We start from the raw sequence: 21,309 nt of genomic DNA, 5'->3' as shown, positions 1-21,309 counted from the left end.
TCCGTTCATTGACCTCACCCAAATTGTGTTGCGTGTGTGTGTGTTTTGTGTGTTTGTGTATGACGCAGTAAGCTCCATCTCCCCAGAATGCCGCCAGCTCTTAATGAAGGCGAGAGCCTCGTTAGCGCAGTGCTGCAACTGGGACCCAGAGGAACTAGATTTGTTGGGTAGGAACATGGAAAGAGAAAAAAAGAAAAAAAAAAACATAGCATCCCGATAATTCTCCGCTCTTCCCCACGCCCGCCCCCGCCACCCCAGTCCCGACACAGCAGGCTGATACCTCATGGTTGTTTCACATTATCTGCCTTGAATTTCAGTTCAAACATCGAGTCAGCGTGTAGTTTTGGGAAGAATTCGAGCACGAAATGTAAAGAAGAGAGAAGGTGAAATTCATTATTTTTAAATGATCGTTAAGAAAAAAAAAACAGCCGTCACATACACCTCTTATAAAAATCGTTCTTTTCGTTCTTCCTAAAACTACATCTTGGAGCTTGGAATCCATCAAATTACTTTGACTACTTTCATTTCCAGGTCATTGTTTTTTTTTTTGGCAAGGCCTGTGACATCACAGACTGGCTTGTTTTGGGCTGGACTGCTTTTTTTTTTTTTTTTTTTTTTGGCATGTGACTTTTGATGAATGTAAAGTAGGCAATGTCCATTTTCTGGATGGACTGAAAAGACAAACCACTCTATTGGGATTGTGAAGGCGTAAGTGTCGGATTAATTACATTGAAACTCTTGGGATGGTTTTCCAAAAAGGAAAAAACGAGACTGGGTCACGTAAAGTCATCCTTTGTAGCCTCCAGTGGCCACTCTGCTCTTCTGTTTCTCGCCGTGAAGTTGTCGTCTTGTGGTTTCATGCTTGTCTTGTGTTGTGCGACCATGCTTTGCTTCTCCAAGGTTTTCCTCCTCGACCTCCCTTATCTCAATGTGCCATTGAACAAATGGAAAGCCTCGTTTCCGCCAAGCGGATTTTAAAATGTCACCGAACTGTAGAGCTTGGTGGAAACGTGGCTTGAACACCCGGTAGAACCTGTATCCATTCACACGTTCACTTTTTGTGCTTCTCTAGTCTGTGTAGATGGTAGAGCAACAACTTTGAGATCTTCCTTGAACCTCACTTGAGTCAATATGCGATTCGTTTCCCTACCAGGCCGGTGATTGTGGAGATCCCCCACTTTGGTTCCATGCGAGGACAAGAGCGAGAACTGATCCTTCTGCGAAGCGAGAACGGAGAAACCTGGAAGGAGCATCTGTACGACTGCAAGACCGAGGAGCTCCGCCAGCTCCTCAACGGCATGGATGAAGGTAAAATACCTCAGGATTTTTCAACGGCACTTCTTGTAATGTCATTGGATGTTCTTCTAGAACTGGACAGTACAGAGGAGTTGCAAAGGAAGAGGATCTGCCGCATCATCACCAAAGATTTCCCACAGTACTTTGCCGTGGTGTCCCGCATCAGACAGGAAACGCATCAGATGGGACCCGAGGGCGGGACTGTGTGCAGCCGGAGCGTCCCATTGGTTCAGGCCTCCTTCCCCGAGGGGGCGCTTACCAAAAAGATCAAAGTTGGCCTCCAGGTAAATCTCACACGTTAGATGCCTTCAGATTTTCCGTGAAATAAATACCCTAAATCTGGATTCTCAGGCTCAGCCGGTACCCGACGAAACTGTGAAGAAGATCCTCGGCAACCGTGCCACCTTCAGCCCCATCGTGACGGTGGAGCCCAGACGGAGGAAGTTCCACAAGCCCATCACCATGACCATCCCAGTCCCGCCACTTTCGGGCGAGGGCCTTTCCAACGGCTACAAAGGAGACTGCACACCATGCCTCCGCCTTCTCTGCAGCATCACAGGTGAAGTGGTTTAAGGAGTTTTTTTTGGAATGTACCCGAACCCAAGACCCAATCCTTCTCTTGTAGGTGGAACGTCGCCAGCACAGTGGGAAGACATCACCGGCACGACTCCCCTCACCTTTGTCAACGACTGCGTGTCTTTTACAACCAACGTTTCAGCACGGTGAGAACCCGGGCCGGGCTTCTTCTCGCATATATTTCCATTCGCTTATTTGGTGGTTCTGAACAGGTTCTGGCTGGCCGACTGCCACCAAATCCCAGAGACGGTGGGCTTGGCCTCGCAGTTATACCGGGAGCTAATCTGCGTGCCCTACATGGCCAAGTTTGTCGTCTTTGCCAAAATGAACGACCCGGTGGAGTCCAGGCTCAGGTGCTTCTGTATGACCGACGACAAAGTGGACAAGACCCTGGAGCAGCAGGAGAACTTTGAGGAAGTTGCCAGGAGCAAAGACATTGAGGTGACTATTCTTAAGGATCCTTGTGTATTTGAATCTTTTATAAACTTCCGGTTCTGGGTGTGTTCAGGTCCTGGAGGGTCGGCCCATTTATGTGGATTGCTACGGAAACTTGACTCCTCTGACCAAAAGCGGTCAGCAGTTAGTTCTCAACTTCTACGCTTTCAAAGAAAACCGCTTGCCGTTCTGCGTCAAGGTACCACGAATGCACTTTAAAAAAAAAAAAACGGCCGCCGTTCACAGGCATCGATTGACCCGATGTGTACAATCGATCCTATTTCCCGCTTGGTTAAACATTTCGTGTTTCATCACTTAATTAGGACACACAAAGCAGGGCATGAAAAACATTTCCTCCCTGGCCGCAGGTTCGAGACCCCAGCCAGGAGCCGTGCGGCCGTCTCACCTTTCTCAAAGAGTGTAAGAGCACAAAAGGCATGCCGCAAACGGCAGTGTGCAACTTGAACATCACGTTACCCGCCACCAGAAAGGTAAGACCAAGTCATCATTTTTGTCTTCTCACTTCCATGAGCATCCTCACCGTCAGGGAAGTAGCGGTGGCGCTAGGGTAAAAAAAAAAAATCCAAGGTCCAAAAGTGTGTCTTTTATCTGTTTAAGGCTTCTCTTAATGTTTCTTGGTTCTTTATTGTACGCCGTGGTTGCTTCTCATTGGCTGTTTTCTTTTCTTTTGGATTTTTTTTTTTTGGGCTAAAGACTTTTCATTTGGCTGGCTTGACTTGATTGATGTTCTCGCAATTTCTCATGGCGCTTTTTGATTTATTGTCGTTTTTTTTTTTTTTTGCATTTGCCCACAGTGGCTTCTGGAGCTTCTGTAAATCACTCTTTTTTTTTTTTTTCCACACGCTGATGTTTTCCTCCTCCCTTCCTGCTTTTCCATTATGTTACTCGTCTCCCTTGCCCCGCCCCCCGCCGCCCGTTTCTGCAATGCATCTTGGGAACCAGGAAATGGAGTCAGATGGCGAGGATGAGGTAAACTACACCCCCCCTTCCCCCCCTCCCACCATGCTCTGCTTAGCATAGGCTTACTCTCGCCCGCTAGCCCCAAGGGAAATGTAACACTTTCCCTTGTACCAAATGCTGACTTTTGCATGATAATTTTAAATCCAATGTAATAAGATGACGTAATTAGTTCCACGTTCAAATTGTTTCATCCCAAAACTCAATCTGTAAATAGTCAGGACAAAGTTGCGTTCACCTGATAGCCAACTTGTGTTATTTGCTATTGTTGCAGACTGAAAAGCCCGAGCGACGTCATACCTTTGCCTCACTAGCCTTGCGTAAGCGCTACAGCTATCTGGCCGAGCCTGCACTGAGTGAGTTTTGTCATTTTCACTAACAACATCCCAAATTAAAAAAAAATCCATATGTCCGAGGCGTTGTAGTAAAATTTCTCTTCTTGACACAACATGCACTGTCCACATGCTTGTTTACGACATGGTACATCTTTTTTTTTTTTTTTTTTGCATGATTGGTTTTTGGAATTGTTGTGCAGTGCTTGTGAGTTCTTCCGGCTTTTGGTTGTTCTTTCTTTGACTCTCTCATTGTCGACAAGGGTGGTCAAAGAAACATGTGCTTTACTTTTTCGTTTGTCCCATTTTGAAGCTTTTTATGGTTTTTGTGGGTGAGCCATGCATGTGAGGAGGGTTCTTGAGTTTGGCTGGTTTGGCTTGTCACCATCTTTTTATTGACTGTGCATGACAAAATGGACCAAACGTCAGTTTTGGAGGACATTTTGTCAGTTTAGGGGAGAAAAAAAAAAGGCAAAGGGTTTGTCTGACCTGGCGTTAAAGGAAATTTGTGTATCGGTTGGGACCAAACAGATAAAAGGCACTTTTAAAGTGGTTTGAAATTAGACGCAGAATCCATACGCTGAACATCTCATGTCGGAAAAGAGGAGCTGCTTTTGAAGTCCTCCCTGCCATCTTTCCGTTGCCTATTCAGTGCCACTGTTTTTTTACTTTGCTGCTTTGTTGGGCTTGGATTTCAATCATCCATTTTGTTGTGGTTGTTGTCAGTGTTTGAGAGATCAACATCTGAAGAGAGTTTTGAATGAAATCCGTCAATTCCTAAATATCTTCATGAAACTGCTGTTTGTTGTTCCTATAATAACAGAACTGCTTCACTGACCAACTCTCCCTCCTCTGATCTCTTCTTCTTCTTCCTCCGCATCTTCTTATCTTTTCCCATTTTTCTTGGTTACTCCACATCCATTTTGATTTCTTTTCCCATTATTTCTCCATCATTAAATTCCGCTGAAGAAACAGCAGTTGAGAGAAGCACACCAGCCACAAGAGCACTGCCTGCTGGTCACCCTCACAAACCTGTCTTTCCAACCAGACCTTACCCCCCATGGTCAACTGCTCCTCTTACCGCCTCTGGCCAAGCAAAACTCGGCGGAATGGGCGGTCCCGTCATCGCTGCCGATTCACCAGCCAACTCAGCAGCTGCTTCTCCATTGAAATCGTCCTGGCCCTTCTCCCCAACACCTGCATGTTCTCCAATTGGAGCCAGCATGGGAGCTCCATTGCAAGCAACCAACCTACCATCCCACGACATCCTCCCTTCGTCCCCTGTGAGGTCTTACAGGACTATACCATCGCCCATTAAAACTGTTATCCAGCAGGGTCAGTATCCTGTCCAAGCTTCCCCCGCCTTTGTTTCTTCTGGAAGTCCATATAAATCTGCAACAGAACCTGCTTCTATCAAAAGTCCTTACACGTCAAGAACCTCCCCAGTTCACGCCATACCCAACGGTTACGTACCGGCCAAGTCCACAACCACTCCCGTCTCACCAAAGAAACCGTACAGCATCTACAGTTCGAGTATGCCTTTTAAAATCGACACAGCAAGTCCTGCCTCTGCTAAAAGTCTCTCCACCCTGTCCTCTTTGAAGACCTCTTCTGATTCAGCCCTGTCAACACGAGGAGGGAAAACCTCTTTGTCGTCGATGTCCTCGACCGGAAAGACAACCATTGCATCGTCGGAATTGTCCATGGTGAATGGGAACGTTTCACCTGTCAAATATCCCTCGTCCTCATCTACGCCCTCCTCACCTTCTTCTCGGCTCCTATCGGAGAGGAGCCTCCAAGAGAGGATTCAAGCCACCACCCAGGCAGCCACATCTGGCATCAGCGCCGCCATTAATGAAGCCATCGACTCTTATTCCGCAACAGGCTACGGCACACTTAAATCACGGTCATCCCCTCTTCGATCTGCTCCAGCAAGTTCCGCTTACAGTTCTCTGAGATCTACCGCCGCCTCCTCAGTACCTGCAGTGACCTCAAACACAGTGACCGTACCCGTCTACTCGTTGGTTAGCGTCATGCCAGAGACCCCTGTTAAACCAGGACCAGGCTCTCTCAAAATGGCGCTTCCCGATTCCCTTCGTACCTCCCCCTCTTCCTCCATGTCGTCGTGCGTTACAGCCTCCAAAATTAACTCCCAGATGAAATCTCCTCCCTACATCACGCCGCCCATCGTTCACACTGCCGCCGCCTCCAACCAGGAGATACTAAAAGATGTAGCAGACATGAAAGAAGACCTGATGAGAATGACAGCCATCTTACAGACAGACACACAGACGGCTGCCAAAACGGTCCAAACGTCACGCGTAAGCACTCCTCGTGAAACCAAGTTAGAGGACGATGAGCCGTACACGCTTGTTGAGAAAGTGAAGAAAGATTTAGTGAAGGTGAGCGAGATCCTACAAAAGGACATTGGGAATGAAAGTAAGGAGATTGTAGAGGATGGGTGGGAGGAGTTTTCCGTAGATGAGATCGAGGAGGCCCGAAGAAACGCTCTATCTGACGAGAGCTCACGTCTACTTAAGCACCAGTCGAGCAATGACCTCGATTTAGCGAAAGTGGTCGACTATTTAACTAACACTATCGGGGCTAGCTCTCTCTCTAAAATGGCCGAGTTGAAGGGCAGGTACGAGGAGAGGGAAGGGGAAGAGAAACAAAAACGGATTCTGAAGCCTTCCATGACGATACAGGAGCACAAATTAAAAATGCCTCCGCCCGTGTCTGGCATGCTCAGGTCTCCGTCGGAGAAAGACCTAAGCAAACTAGCCGAGGCTTATCCAGGGGGTGACACCATTCTCGAATCCCCAGAGGAGCTGTCTCATGAGCAGGATAAGAGTCCGCTATCTGACAGCGGTTTTGAGACTAGAAGTGAAAAGACCCCCTCTGCTCCCCAGAGTGCAGAAAGTACAGAAGCCAAGCCTTTATTTACTGATGCTTCCATCCCTCCCAGTGTGTCTGAGACCAGGTTAGAAGATCTCTACGGTCAGAGCATCTCAGATGAGCCTTTCTTTGTGGAGGAGCCTGTGTCTGCTCTTCCTTCCACTGAATCAGGGGCAGCTTCAGGAAGCTCAGTCGCCCCCATCCAAATGACAGTTCCAGATGAGGACTCGATGAGCATGTGTCTTAAAGAAGAAACACATATTACCACGACAACCAGAATGGTCTATCATAAACCTGACACCACGGAGGGGATTGAGGAAGGCATGTCAGTGCGAGACATCATGAAAGCCTTCCAGTCTGGTCGAGACCCGTCCAAAGAACTGGCGGGCCTGTTTGAGCATAAAGCTAACCAAGACTCGGTCAAAGGCGACGAGCTGTCGCCGAGATTTCTCGACAGGGACAATAAACCCAAACCCAAAGTCGAGCGGATAATTGAGGTACATATCGAGAAAGGTCACTCTACATCCGAGCCCACAGAAGTTTATATCAGGGAAACGAAGAAACATCCTGAGCTTTACGTCTATAAAGGGGAGTCTATAAAGGAACTGCTTGATTATGATGAGAGCCAGCAGGAAGAGGAGGAACTGATTGCTGAAGAATACCTGCCCCATTTTCTGGAAACATCTCGTGTTAATACACCAGTTTCGCAGGAGGAGGACAGTCGGCCGAGCTCTGCTCAACTCATAGCTGATGATTCCTACAAGGCCCTAAAACTGCTGAGTCAGCATTCCATAGAATACTGTGACGATGAGCTATCAGAGGTCAGAGGCGAGTCCTACAGGTTTGCTGAAAAAATGCTCCATTCCGAAAAACTCGATTCATCCTCGACACGTCAACCAGACGATTCAGAAGATTCGGCAATGAAGACTGACAGGAACCAAACATCTGAGCAGCAAGACAGTCCTAAAAGGGAGTTTGTATCCAAGTCCTCAAAAGATGGCTCCCCGAAAGCAGGAACATTTATGCAAAGAGACGAATCACCCCAGTTTGATAAAGTTACAGTGCTCCATTATTCAACTGAACAAGGTAGCCCCAAACATGCAGTCTGGATGAGATTTACTGAGGATAAACATGACAGGAGCAGGGACAAGCTCCTCTATGAGGACAGGGTTGATCAAACTGTAAAAGAAGCGGAAGAAAAACTCTGTGAGGTTTCCCAATTTTTCCGTGATAAAACAGAAAAGCTAAACGATGAACTTCAGTCACCTGAAAGAAAGCCTGTCCGACGAGAACTCAAAGAACCCAGGTCCTGGCCGAGCTCAGCATGCAGCAGCCCTCAAAAAACTAAGGCAGGGGATGAAGCGTTCAGTAAAACCAAAGTCGGAGATCCTTCCGTTACGAAAACATTTGGTCGAGTTTTACCTGAAAAGAAAAGTTCTAGCTTGCCAAGTAGTCCTCAGAAAAGCCAACAATCTAAGACCTGTGAGTCTGAGCCTTCCTCTCCTTCCCACACAAAATCAACATCCAAAGTTACTTCTGTGAGGATGAAGTTTGAATCCGAGTCTCAGAAACAATCTCAGTCTCGGCCAATCAAAACACCCCCTCCAGTTCAACCAAAACCTTCCGTAAAGAAATTACAGGAAAGCAAACTCCCAGTTTACCAGTTTTTTACAGATCGAAAACCATCAAAAGTTACTGAAACATCACAGGAGGAAAGAATCCAAAATAATAATGAAGACACAGCAGATTGCGCTTTGACGTCACCCAAGTCCCCAAAACTGTTTTCAAACAAAAACGTCCCAAATGTGTCACCACAAAAAACATTTCCGGAGATGGATAGCGACGCTAACAAAGTCACGACAGACGTTTCAAGAATAGATAGCGACGACGTAATAAATAAAAATTTAAGAAAAAAGTCCGATACTCAAATTCCTATAAAAACCACATTCAATTCTAATGACAATGACCCGCCGAAGAAATATCCGGTAACAAAACCCTCACAGATTCCCACGTTATCTAAAAGTAAAAGCCTCGGGGCAAGCGCCACCCAAACAAATGAAAATGTTACATTTGAAATCCTTGATAACATCCCCAAAGATTCAAATTCGAATAACTTACTCTGTTCCAAAGACATTCTGGAAGAAGTCATAACATCTCCAGCTGCCGCAGCAACCAAAGAAAATTTCAAAGGCATTAAAAGGTTACCTGTTTATGTAAGTCTTCAGGTTGGCCGCCAGGCTGAAAGGGAGGCCAAAGGGGGGCTGCATGCTGCGAAACAAAAGTCAGTTTCTGGACTTGGTCCCCTCAGCCCAGATGATGACACCCTAGAACAGATATCATTCATAGATAGCTCAGGGAAAAGCCCCGTTACGCCAGACACCCCCAGCTCTGAAGAGGTCAGCTATGACCTCACCGCCAAGACCCCTGATGGTTTTATGGAATTAATGCCAGATAAACCCAGCCCGATCATGGAGGTACCTGAGGAACTGGAACAAGATGACCAAGGAAAAGCCATCATCTCTTTTGAAAAGACCACACCTGAAATCCAAACTAGCATCAGTGCTGACTTAGCTAATGCTAACATGCAGGAAGCGCTAATGACCGATAACTATCCGAGATTAGAGAATAGCTCCATCCTTAATGGATATGATGAGAAAGCTGGACAGGAGACCTCCAAAGACAAAGGTGTTGCATACATTGAATTTCCTCCTCCACCGCCGTTGGACCTCTCAGAAACTTCTGATCCAGACAGAAAAGGTTCTTGTGCTTCGTCAGAAACTGAGACAGAAATGATGGAGGTGAATTTACAGGAAGAACAGGAGAAGATGCTGATTGAACCAATCATACGTATTCAGCCCCCCTCCCCAGTGCCGCCTGAGGTGGACGACAGTCAATCCAATGGTGACGATGACGCTGATGAAGAGTCAGTCTTTCACCCGATTCCCTCCAAGAAATTTACTTTCAAAGCTCCTTGGGAAGAGGACCAAAAGAGGAGGGAGAAGGAAAACCAGAAAAAACATGACAAAAATGGAAACAACAATGAACCTCTGCTTGGAATCAACGGTTCGAACGGTTCGAACGGTTCCAATGGCTCCAACGGCAACGGGGAGGACTATGAATGTGAACAAAATGGAAACGACCAGTCCATAACGGACTGTTCGCTAGCCACAACAGCTGAATTTTCTCACGACACTGACGCCACAGAGATAGACTCCCTAGATGGGTACGACCTTCAAGATGAGGACGATGGTATGTACGAACAAGCCGACCTGAAATCCTTAGCCGGTCTGGACAGCAGACGAGATGTCTGGGCGACGGACTCTTTCAGGCCCTTAGACCGCTCTTTTCCTCAAACTAAACTAGAAGTTATTGAAGAGGAGAAAACTCCAGAAGAATGTCTGAAGGACCAGAAAGACATACCATCAGATGGTGGGAATGATGTTCCAAAAGACAGCGTTGAAATGAATGGACAGAAACTTTCAGCTAAAGAAGGATTTTCAGATACATACTTTAGCTATAAGTTAGAAGAGGAGTTCAATTCACCTTTCAAGACTGTTGCGACCAAAGGGTTGGACTTTGACCCCTGGCCGAGTAAAGGCGCTGAAGAAGATATCGTCGACATGGAAGGAACGCAGGCCAGCAACGGTGAGCCAAAGCCTTTCGGACGAGCCGTCGACGAGCAATCTCAGGCCACCACGCCTGACAGCACCACTGCTCGTACTCCGACGGACGATAGCACACCGACCAGTGAGCCCAACCCCTTCCCGTTCCACGAGGGAAAGATGTTTGAGATGACGCGCAGTGGTGCGATTGACATGAGCAAGAGGGACATGGTGGAGGAGAGGCTCCAGTTTTTTCAAATTGGTGAGCATTCCTACGCCGCGGGCAAGTACAGGGTCAGGGACACAGAGGTAGACGACAGCGATCAAGACCCCATGTGTGTCCCTGTAGTTTTCCCTCAAGTCCCTGTACAGGCGACTACGGTCCCGTTAGAAATACCAAACGCCGCTGGCAGAGACACAACCACCAACACCAAATTCACCACATTCAGAACATCTGATAAAATGACTGAAAGTCATTTGGACTGTCCAAGCACTTTAGATGATTTTAATATCATAGCTTCAGGTTCAAATTCGGATCTTGTAAACTATGCAAATTGCTCGAATTATCTAACAGATTATTTTATAAATGACACAAGTCCTTTGGACAAACTTTTGGACACTTTCAAGGATTTGGGTAGCCCAAATTCTCCCTCCGCACCTTCTCAAGAAGTGACCGATCAACAAACACTAAGCACCCGTAGCGTCCCCCACCTTATTTAAGATCACAGATGGGCAGTTTTAGGTTTCTGGTATTGATATTACCCTTATTTATTCATTTTTACAAATGTAGCATTAAGAAGCACAGAATCCAGAGACATATGCAAGTCCAGGTTTTGACAGAATTGATTTTCTTGATCTAAAATCCCAGTCGTGAAAACCATTGGAGACTCACAGAATTAAGATTCATATTAACACTCAAGCAAAGGACATATCGATAGGTTACTTTCTGGACCCAACCATTCCCAAGGAATCTGAACAAAAGTCAGAACCAGGCATCCCCTTCCATTGAAGACCGAGAGAACTGCAGGAACACGTCCTTTTCAGAACCATCTAGACGAGCTTCTAGATGTTTCTGCCCTGCACGCACCGCTAGCTCCACCTGCATCGGCACCACTGGCACCACATCCACACCCTCTGGTAGCACCCAGAGAGCTGAGGTTGAGCGTCCAAGCGGGAGGAAGAGTAGGCCGACACTCGAGTGGGAGGAGCAGAAGGATGAAGGGAGTGAGCTTGATCACGATTCCCGTCACGGCAAACACGACTAGTTTGTAAACTTTTTGTAAACACCTTGTGTATCTTCTCTTATGCATGTAGCTGTTGTGGGTGCTCTTGTTGTGTAGCGTTCACTTGTTTGTGTCATCCTTGTGTTGTCTGATGAAGCCCTGCACAGGGTGAGTTCTGTTCTTGATATTGTAGTGGAAGGTCTGGAGTCTTTCTTTTAAGTTGTCAAGGTTTTCAGTTCTAGCCTTCTCAATCAAATACAAAGAAGTCAATTTGTCGGATGATTTGTCAGATTGTGTCGGTTTAAGTCTGCTTGCCTGGTCTTGGTGATGTTTGGACTCTTGGGTGCACTACGAAAACAATTCATCGACCCCAACTTGACAATCGGGCACTTTGCGTGAGTTCAGCCTCCTGATGTCAAGCGCCGGCCGGTAGTTGCTTTCGTCAGCCGGGGGAATGTTGCCTGATGGTTTGTGATGTGAAACTTAACTACTAACGATATTAGCCGACGTTACACCCTAAGTGCTTTTCTGGCCTCACATGCATGGATTATGCATCATAATAAATATCATGGGGTGTCTACTCTTGAACTGAAAGGGATTGAGAATAGTTTGGCCAGAAAAGTTGAGCTCAAATTAGTCTTCTTAGTTTTACCCACCAACACTACAACTACTCACCAGAGCGCCTTTGTGTGTCGTCTCATTCTCAGCATTCTCTTTTTTGTTAAATTTATTCATCCAGCTGCAATTTCTAATTATTTTTTGTGCTGCACTGCCCGGTTTTAGGTCCTCAGAGTCCCTGCGAGAGGACGGACCTCCGCATGGCCATTGTCGCTGACCATCTGGGACTCAGCTGGACGGGTGAGTCCATACATGACTCAAGTATTTGTTCTGTGGTGTCTACTGACACCTAGTGGATGCTTGGTGAAGTAAAAAAAAAAGCGACATGTGCTGCAATGGTGTGGTGTCATCATGTGAGGATCTTTACCAGACATGGGCGGGTCAAATTTGATGCACGAGGGCGTTATTAGACTTTTAAATTGTACAGATGAGCCAGGACATTTTCAGATGTGGAAAAATGGAATTCTAATTTACAAAATAATTAATAGAATATTAAAATGTTAAAATTTTTTCCTTATCATTGATTATACTTAATAATAATAAATAAAATGAAATAAATTAAAGAATAATAGAATAATAAAAAAATAATGAATAGAATAATAAAATGTTAAATATTTTTTCTTATCATTTATTATACTTCAAATTTGTGTACTTTTCCCACCCTTATTTATAATGTTGACATTAAATCAGGAAAAATGCAATGATGCCACTCTCATGTTGCACACGAGGCATTCAGGGCGTGGTCTCTGCAGCCCAGCTCAAGCCAGACCACCTGCACTGCAGCATCGGCCCACGCCCCCCCTGTGCATGTGCTCCATTTAGGGCACGCCCGTCTGGCCCGCACTTGTGATCCATTTTTAATGTGCAGTGCCGCAGTCAACAAGTGAACACCGTGTTCTCCCCACCTTGAATTTACTACCGGTCGTGATTTAAGTCGCCATCGAGCTCCTCTGCTGAAAGCTTTTGCCGCATGTGTTTCAGAGCTGGCCCGGGAGCTGGACTTCTCAGTGGAGGAGATCAACTCCATCCGAGTGGAGAACCCAAACTCCCTGACGGCGCAGAGCTTCATGCTGCTAAAAAAATGGGTGCACAGGGACGGTAAAAACGCCACAAGTAAGACGAGGGCGCCGTCATCTGTGTCGTGGTGTCCCAAGTTCTTAAGATCCCTTCTGTCCTCTTCTCTCCAGCGGACACTTTAACGGCGGTGCTGAATAAGATCAATCGCTTGGATATTGTGACTTTGCTGGAAGGGCCCATATTTGACTACGGTAACATTTCAGGCACTCGCTGCTTTGCCGATGATAACGCAGTAATCCCGGATCAGTGCGATGGTAAATTGTTGTCCACCCTAGCTCCTACACTTTTTACTCTTTTACGGCCTGATTTACTAAAACCCCAAAAATGGCGGGCGCTAAATTGAAGGTGCTCACACACACTTTTAACAGTCGATAATCAGTTAGCATGCGCTGTCAAGGTAGCGCCCGTTTTTGCATGTGCTAATCTGTAGTAAATCAGGCCTTTTAGTCTATCCATCGCCTTCCCCTTCCTTCACCGCTCCTCACCTGCTCTCTCTGCCTCAGCCGGACACGCCCGAATCGTTCCAGCCAATCACGCCGCCGGGTTGAGTCAGCAAAGTTTTTAGCCCAAAAATGGCACTAGAATGTCCACTGCCATGTTTTCTTGTTTCAAAAAAATAAGACAGTCTAGTCTGCTCAATTATATAATTCATACATTATTAAAAAATTGGGCCATGGCCATTATTGGCACAGAAAGTGGAACTTTAGCAAGACAAGAATTGGCACTCGTTCATAGTGGTTATTAATTTTTTCAAATATGAATTTCAATGTTCACAGTGGTGCATGTTGACGATGAGTTGATATGACAGAAAATGTGTTGATGCATCTTTTTGCTGTGTTCTTTGATTGGTGAGCATGACTTGTGTATACTCACACCAGTTTTGCGTTTTTAATACGGTAAAATCCTCGCCGGTATTCTATTTGCGGCGGGGCTTTACTGTATTATTATTTTTACCAAAGACATCATTATTTTGCTGGCACTCCCCCCCCCCTACCTTTCTCTCTTTCCTCTGCCACCGCTTCACTGCCGCCGACACACCACGCGGATGACACGTTTCATGACTCGGCAACTATTGTGGTCCCGCGTGGAGGTCGGAGGTCGGGATGGCGGCAGCGATGAGTTAAAAGACTAACTCCTCAGACTAACTCCGACGTCTTTTCCAACACGCGTTGAAAAGGCGTCGCCGTTTTTTTTTTCCCACCTCCTTAGAGTGTGTGAAGACGTCATCTCCTCGCTTCCTCCCAGCTTCATCCTCTCCGAGGCCGGCCCTCCTAATCCTCCTCTTCCTCAGACTAACTCCTGCAAAGAATCCCTGAGTCGGCGCCCTTAACCCCCCCCCCGGCCCCCCCTAAGATAAATTCCCACACTGCACTCGCAATGCACCGACTGCAGAATAGATGCCACACTGCAAATCATTACCAAATTGATTACAGCAAAGGTTTTCCTTTATTCATTCTAATCGGTCCTAGTTATTTCACTGCGCTGGTCAATTCCTGTAAATATGTTAGAATTAGTAAACAATAAAACAAAAAAATAATTTATTCAGAAATCAAACTGTTTTAAAGATTACAATATAAAATTGATGATACAGTAGAGTCAATCTTGATCACATGATCAAGTGTTCATCCTTCACTTCCTGTTTGTTTGCTGTCTTTTCATCCTCATTTTAACATTGCTATTTTGTGTCCATTTTTTATTCGTCGTGTTTGTGTGCCGCTTGAAATCAGCTCCGAAACCTCTCAGCTCTCCCACGCTGGCCCCGTGTCCCCAAACGTCTCACGACGACGTCCCCTCCATTTCTTCTTCCTCTTGCAGTGTCCCTCCCACCACCTCTTTGTTCTTCTCTTCCCCTCCTTCTTCTCCTCCCTCTGTCTTCAGCTTGTCCTCACCCCCCTCCTCCCCGCCTGTCTACCTCCTCCCCGTCGCACCAGTCTTGCCCCACCTGGATGAACTCCCGTACTCCCCCGCGCTTCCCTCCTCGCCCTGCAGCCCCCTCCACTGCTCCCCTACCTTCTCTCGTCCTCCTTCTGCCTTCTCTTTCCCTTCTCCTCCTCCCCCTTTCTCCTCATCCCTCTCCTACCCTTCGCCTCCTCCCCCTTTCTCCTCCCTCCCTCCTCCTCCTCCACCTCCTCCTCACCCTGCTTCTTCCTCCTCCCCACCTTCCCCCCTCCCTCCAGGCGTGCCACCTCACTTCAAGCGAGACCATTCGGTCCCCGAGGTCTACATCTAGACCCGATTTGCTTATTAACCTAATCCGCCTACTCATCTGGATGCATCAAGCCATTGTGTGCAAATTGGGCAACCCCTTTTATTTATTTTAGTTTTGGGTCACCAGGAAATTTGTTGCAAACTGCCAACAGTTTGGGGGTCACCTAGAAATGTACTTAATTTTTACGTGAATTTTTTTTGTCATTCTGGATTATTGTTATTTTATCTTCAGGGTGGAAAAAAAAGTTTTATTTAAAAAGTAAGCACATTTCTAAGTGACATGCTTTGTGTGGCTTTTGAACAAGCGCCCCATCATTTCATGACCTTCATCACACTTACCTCCCTTTTTCCATCCCCATCTTCCGACCCTCCCCGCTCCCCCTCCCTCCACGCTAACCCTCCTGTCCTCCTGCCATCCACGCAGGATACCACCAAATAGACGCGGAGCTGCGAACCCCCCCTGAGCTCAACTGCGCTCCCCCCACCCCGCTGTGCTCCGACGACTTTTTCCGCAAAGGCGGCGATGTCGTAGTAGACTCCCCTAGCAGGCCTAGTGAGCTCCCCCTGGTGGGCAACCCCCCCTTGGTGCGCGTGGAGGACACCAGCGAGTCGCCCGACAACGACAGAAGGGCGGCTCAGCGGCGAACCATGTTTGAGGGCGCTTACGCCCCCTATGAGAGGCAAGGAGGGCGCCCGGAAGAGGAGGATGAGGAGGATGAGATGACCCAGGAGAGGCTGCAGAGTCTCCTGGAGGACATCAAACTGGAGGAGGAAGGCCTGGAGGACGAGGAGATGACGGAGGAGAAGGTGCATGCCATCCTGGAGCAAGTGCGGCAGGCAGAAAAAGACTTTTGCTCACTTCCAGGCTGGAGCGAAAGCGACACGGTAGCTGCCGTAGATGAAGCGACGGCGGAGCCCAGCCACGCCGTCGAGGAGGGCAGGTGCGGGCGCTATATGCTAGCTTAGTACTACTGTAATGCTATACTACCTATAACGGTACATCTTTCTCCAGTCCTGATAGTCTGGTCGACTCGTTGGAACAACCAGCTCCGAGCAGCAAGAAAGAAGAAGAGGAGCAAGGAGGCGACCGGTCGGCTCGTAAAGTCCAGGTGACAACTCACACCATATCAGGGAACTCCAAGTGGGGCGCCAATGAACATCTTTAAAATGTCGCTCGTAGTGGGCGCAAAATGTCCAGTGTGAGCATGTCTTTGATGATGATGATGAGGAGGAAGTGGAGGAAGAGTTGGAAGCAGAAGAGTCCAGCTCTGAGGAGACCACTGTAACCACAAGGGTGTTTCGCAGGCGGGTTATACTGAAGGTGTGTGACCTCTGCTGTGTGGACCCTCAGGAGGTCATTGTGTGACCAAGTTTGGACTTTGTGGTCGAATTTGTGTGTGGCATGATTTCAGCTAGTAAGTCAAACCAATTGTCAAAAAGAAATTTGTGTTGGCATGGCAACTAAGAGTCTAGACGCATCTTTCTGACCTTCCCACTCGGCTCCTCCAGGGAGAGGAGGCTCGGAATGTTCCCGGGGAGTCGGTGACAGAGGAGCAGTTCACTGACAGCGACGGCAATCTGGTCACTCGAAAAGTAACAGCTTCGTTTTTTTCACTCCACAGTCACGGACGTCCAAGTTTTCACTCTCCCGTCTACTCACGCAGGTGATCAGAAAGGTGGTGCGCCGCGTGGTTGGCTCAGAGCAAAAGGACGAGGTTGGCGAGGAAGCGGGTGCCGTTGTTGCCGTAGCGCCGAGCGGCAGCGCCGTAGTGGGGAAGGGCAAGAGGCGGGGCAAACGTTCCCGGCAGGGCCACAAGGTTGCCGTGTTCATGACGTAGCTTGTGTGTGCTAGTACTTACAATATTGGGGTTTTCTACAGTCATGCATTGTTTGTCATGGCCAGTAGGTGGCGACAAAAGACATTTGTGATATTTTCCACGAGTGTTTTTATTGTATTGTTGTGTGTGTCGAAACATGTAGGTGTCCGTTGTGCTTTTGATGCTAGTAGCGTAGCGCGTTTTTGCAGTGCTGTTGTGCGTTTCCTCTTTGAACTCGACTAACATTAGCAATTGCAAAACGTTACCCGCAGTAGCAACGTGAGCTTCTAGCTTTGTGTTGGCTTACGTCAAGCCTGATCAAGACAACTATACTAACTTTTTCTGTCTTTTTTTTTTGTGTGCGTCTCTGATTGGGCCTGTTTCCTCCTATCCAATCGGGAACAGGGAAAGAAGAGTCACTCGTAACGGCAGCGTCTCCCAAAGCACCCTGGTAGGTTGGCTAAAAATAAATAATCAATATGCAATTGAAGGGATACAAGTTCTAAGCTGTAATTAACTTTTTTTTTTAATTAACATTTTTAGGTCCGCTGCCAGTGACGTCACCACTCACTCACCCACCACACTCGAGCTTGGAGGGAAAACGAACAAAACGGGTGGCGTCCGGTCATGTACAACAATGGCACGATTTGTTTTTTTTTTTCTTTACACCCAAGCAGGACAAAACTTTTTCAGTTTGGCATGAACGAGCATGTCGACACACTCGAAGAACCTTTTTCCGGACTGACGGGAGAGACCAAAAAACTCACGGATGCTCTCATCTTGACCAGCGGGACGCCTTACTTGGTCACGTTTCCACCTGGAACCTGACGGTGTGGTGATGATTTTTTTTTTTTTTAAACACCGGATGAAACAATCGCTTCACAAACTCGTTTATGCACCGATAGGAAGCTTGGACTCGACGAAAAACAAGTGTGTGTGGCAAGGAGACTTCTCTGCTGTGTGTGTGTGTGGACTGCATGTGAGGCCACTGTGTTTTTTTTTTTTTTTTTTTTTAATTCATCTTTAATTCTCGCCCCTCGCTTAATCTGAAGCACTGGAACACATTCGGAGCGGCTGCAACAATGAGCACATACTTTGTCTTTGCAATAATGATGATGAGAAAAATAATAATGCAAAGCTTCTTTCTTGCGCTTTTTTTATTATTCGGATTATCCATCCATCCATTTTGCATAGCACGCTCGTTTGGGTAACTGGAGCTTATCAACGCTGACTTTTGGGGAAGTACACCCCGGATCGGTCGCCGGGCACATGTCGACGAGTATTCACAATTTCAAGTGTTCGATGAAGCTAACATGCATGTTTTTTTTTGGAATGTGAGAGGAAGAACATGCAAACTTCAGAACTGTGAGGCAGTCATGCTTACCACTACTCCACCGTGCTGCCCGACATGAATTTTTATTTAACTAACACAAAAAGAGATAATCACATTTTTACCTGCATACTCCAAATGTACGTCTTTTTACTGGTACTTTAACACTGTTTAAAAAAAACAATCATCTTTACGTTCCTGCGTGAAGCTTTTATTGTTTTTTTTTTAAAAACTGCATTCGGAAAGCATCTTTAACCTTCCCTGATGATTGATAAATCGACATGTATGACACCATCACCAACATAGCCTACACTGGATGATCCCGAGACATTATTTAAGCAGAACAAAAATAAATTGTGTTCAAAATGGAAACCTCTGTTGATGATGTGTTTATGCTCATTCTGTCCATCGACCTGACCTATATTTATATATGTATATAATATTTAAAAAAACAGGTAAGTCTTAATGTGGGATTTTTGGACCGTTATGTCGCCATCTAGTGGACAGAAGTGGTCATTTTAGCCTATGACTACCGCAGGAGAGTACAAATATTTTCAAAAATAAATGGAGAGGTTGATGTGGAGTGGCTCACGGATGAGGTCATCAACTTGAAGGTGAATTAGTTGAAATGAGCAAAATCCACTTATAAAATATGTCCGTGCTATATTAACAACATTTATTGCATTTTCCCAACAGGTAGAGAAGGACAAGGCACTTTGCTAAAACTATGATGTGGACGACAAATTATCCAAGCTGGATCTAGTAGTCTTGAGACTATCTGAGAAAATGTCTGCCTCAAGTAAGTGAAATAATTTAGAATATTGATGATATGACATATCTATCAATCTTCTATCCATCCGTTATTAAATATTAACCCACGCTTGACCGATGTGCACAAACGTGTGTTTGTCGGTCATTGGGCAAAGCTACAAGCGAGTAAATATTGAGAGTCTGACTTGCAATGCGCATAAAATGTGACGTACGTGCTGATGTCATTGCAGGAATTCAGGGTTAAAGGTCAGGGATGTTCTGGTGGCTTTTTTTTAGGCCATCCATTTTGTGTATTGACCACCTTTCAGGCATTGTTTTCAATATTTTATTAAGAAGAATTAAAAATACTCTGAAATATTCAAAAATACAGCAATATTACATATAGCATATTTAGCAACTTAGCTAAGTGCCTCAAAGCATCATGGGAAGTGTCACCTGCACATGTTCAAATGACCATTTCCTGTTCTTGTCGGCTTCGCTTGGCAATATTTTTTTTTAAATAATTGCAGTTAGCACCAAGTCTTTTCACAGGAAGAGGTCAGCCTGTGCGTTCTTTTTCGGAAAGTCTTTTTTTTAAGCAATTGGCTCACACGGCCTTTTTGCTGTGCAGGCCCAGTGCGCTGTTGACTAGGTAGGGAATGATGCTAACAGTCGCTACAGGCACGGTGGCGCTCTTGCAGAAGGAGAGCAGGTAGTAGAGGGCGGCCGTGTGCGTGGGGGGCTTGAAGGAGTCAAAGAGGTGCAGCAGTAGCAGGGAGCTGACAATACAACCGGCCCTGGACACGGAACTGCTGCTACTGCGCTTGGTTTCGGTGTACAGCGGCGAGTGCAGGCCCAAGCCCAGGCCGAAGAGCGTGCCCATGTTGCGCAAGAGGCTAGCGAACGGGGTGCTGTCTAGGTGGACCCACTCAGGTCTGGAGCACCATTTCTGGGCCTTCTCAAGTGTCCACAAGAGGTCTACACCCACAAGTCTGAGAAGTAGATAGAACCCAACGGCGAAGGAGGTCAGGAAAAGTGTCGTGTAGAAGTATTTCTTCATGCTGGCGCTGTAGATCCACTGTGTTCTGTTGAAGGCCTCCGCCACAATCATACCTGGATGGAGAGACCAAGTGAGGTTGAGTGAAGGTGAAGAAGAGGAATTCATGACCTGAACCATACCTGAGATGACTCCAGCAATGACCTGGTGGGGGAAGTGGGCGGCGATGAAGACCCTAGACAGACAGACGCACACTTGGACTGCCCAGAAGATGGTCCAAAGGATGACCTTCAGGTAGCTGCCACAAAAGAACATCAAGATCATGTAAGTAAAAGGATGCTTTACTTTCTGTAGGAACAATCACTGTTGACTTATCCGGACAACTTCAGCTGCCTGGATGTCAAACGGTTGGATCCCCAAAGAGTCAATGATCAACCACGTGTTGGGACAGAATGTTCAGTGATAAGCGCAGGCTAGAAAACTGTAAACAAAATGTAGGGTTTAGGATTCACCTATTGTTGGAGGACTTCTTGCCACCGTGTTTCTTCTTACGAGCCGTGATGGCGAGGATGGACGTCACCAATGTGTAGTAGACGTCTGCCGCTCCCATAGCATGACCCGAGGGGCTTCCTGGATAGGAAAGTTAGTTTGTATGGTGGCCCTCATACCAAGTGCCAGTTTGGAGTTTTTCGTACCTGGTCCGGTCTCACAGGTCATGGGGTACTGCTGAATCTCAGGGCGAAGGCTGTTGGTGTAATACGGGGTCTCGTGGACCCACCAGTAGGGCCTCTCCCCAAACAGAATCCTGAAAACGAAAACATGGACTTAGTCATTCAAATTCTCTTTAATGGGATTCTTCCCACCTTACCATTTGAACACCAAGTTGAGCCAGTCCCCGATGACAGCCACCCAGATGAGCTTGATGCCCACCGAAGGCCGCAAGTGGAACCACAGTGGGAAGAAGATGAAGAAAGTGTTCCTGAGGTCTGCTGCCCATGACACCCAAAGGAACAAGCCTTGAGCATCTTGGTAGTTGGTCTGCAGGTAGCGGGTGCTGCTCACCCCAAAACCCTGCATAGCGTCCATGATGGCGTGAAGCATCGTTGCAGACGAAGAGTCACTCTTGAGTGTCGCCGGCGGTGACACAGCTGCTTGTTTTTATAGCCGGGGGAGAC

The 21,309-nt window shown here is 46.8% G+C and overlaps 2 protein-coding genes across 25 annotated transcripts in view; one reads left to right on the top strand and one right to left on the bottom strand.

Moving 5' to 3' along the window:
* The window catches only part of LOC148382617 (ankyrin-3-like), a 41,332-nt gene extending 22,577 nt beyond the window's left edge, over positions 1 to 18,755 (top strand). For 12 of the 24 annotated variants that reach the window (XM_088360539.1, XM_088360544.1, XM_088360543.1 and 9 more), the window contains 21 exons: positions 69 to 167; positions 1,154 to 1,308; positions 1,369 to 1,580; positions 1,648 to 1,855; positions 1,922 to 2,018; positions 2,085 to 2,313; positions 2,381 to 2,506; positions 2,676 to 2,798; positions 3,271 to 3,297; positions 3,560 to 3,641; positions 4,587 to 10,376; positions 12,121 to 12,195; positions 12,937 to 13,068; positions 13,143 to 13,286; positions 15,665 to 16,181; positions 16,253 to 16,349; positions 16,421 to 16,561; positions 16,750 to 16,833; positions 16,905 to 17,057; positions 17,463 to 17,508; positions 17,601 to 18,755. In XM_088360539.1, coding sequence (XP_088216665.1) covers positions 69 to 167; positions 1,154 to 1,308; positions 1,369 to 1,580; positions 1,648 to 1,855; positions 1,922 to 2,018; positions 2,085 to 2,313; positions 2,381 to 2,506; positions 2,676 to 2,798; positions 3,271 to 3,297; positions 3,560 to 3,641; positions 4,587 to 10,376; positions 12,121 to 12,195; positions 12,937 to 13,068; positions 13,143 to 13,286; positions 15,665 to 16,181; positions 16,253 to 16,349; positions 16,421 to 16,561; positions 16,750 to 16,833; positions 16,905 to 17,057; positions 17,463 to 17,483 — 8,512 coding nt within the window. In that variant the 3' untranslated portion in view covers positions 17,484 to 17,508; positions 17,601 to 18,755. The other 12 variants (XM_088360554.1, XM_088360553.1, XM_088360547.1 and 9 more) reach the window with 8 other exon arrangements.
* Positions 18,756 to 19,469: 714 nt separating this feature from the next.
* On the bottom strand, positions 19,470 to 21,282 carry g6pc1a.2 (glucose-6-phosphatase catalytic subunit 1a, tandem duplicate 2). Its single transcript, XM_088360560.1, has 5 exons — positions 21,003 to 21,282; positions 20,830 to 20,939; positions 20,647 to 20,764; positions 20,317 to 20,432; positions 19,470 to 20,250 (listed from the first exon to the last, which is right to left on the bottom strand). The coding sequence occupies exons 1-5, from the start codon at positions 21,233 to 21,235 to the stop codon at positions 19,745 to 19,747; spliced, it is 1,083 nt and encodes a 360-aa protein (XP_088216686.1). The 5' UTR covers positions 21,236 to 21,282; the 3' UTR covers positions 19,470 to 19,744.
* Positions 21,283 to 21,309: the final 27 nt, after the last annotated feature.

Source organism: Syngnathus floridae, chromosome 18, assembly GCF_059516105.1.
Source record: "Syngnathus floridae isolate MCC-2025c chromosome 18, RoL_Sflo_1.0, whole genome shotgun sequence".
Taxonomy (NCBI): Eukaryota; Metazoa; Chordata; class Actinopteri; order Syngnathiformes; family Syngnathidae; genus Syngnathus; species Syngnathus floridae.
This window is presented reverse-complemented; position numbering and strand designations above follow the sequence as displayed.

Coding starts and splice junctions, on each gene's coding strand:
- g6pc1a.2 (XM_088360560.1), bottom strand. CDS start 21,235: ATGCTTCACGCCATCATGGACGCTATGCAGGGTTTTGGGGTGAGCAGC. Junction 20,940..21,002: donor CTCAACTTGGTGTTCAAATG/GTAAGGTGGGAA, acceptor TTTCGTTTTCAG/GATTCTGTTTGGGGAGAGGC. Junction 20,251..20,316: donor CATTGCTGGAGTCATCTCAG/GTATGGTTCAGG, acceptor CTCTCCATCCAG/GTATGATTGTGGCGGAGGCC.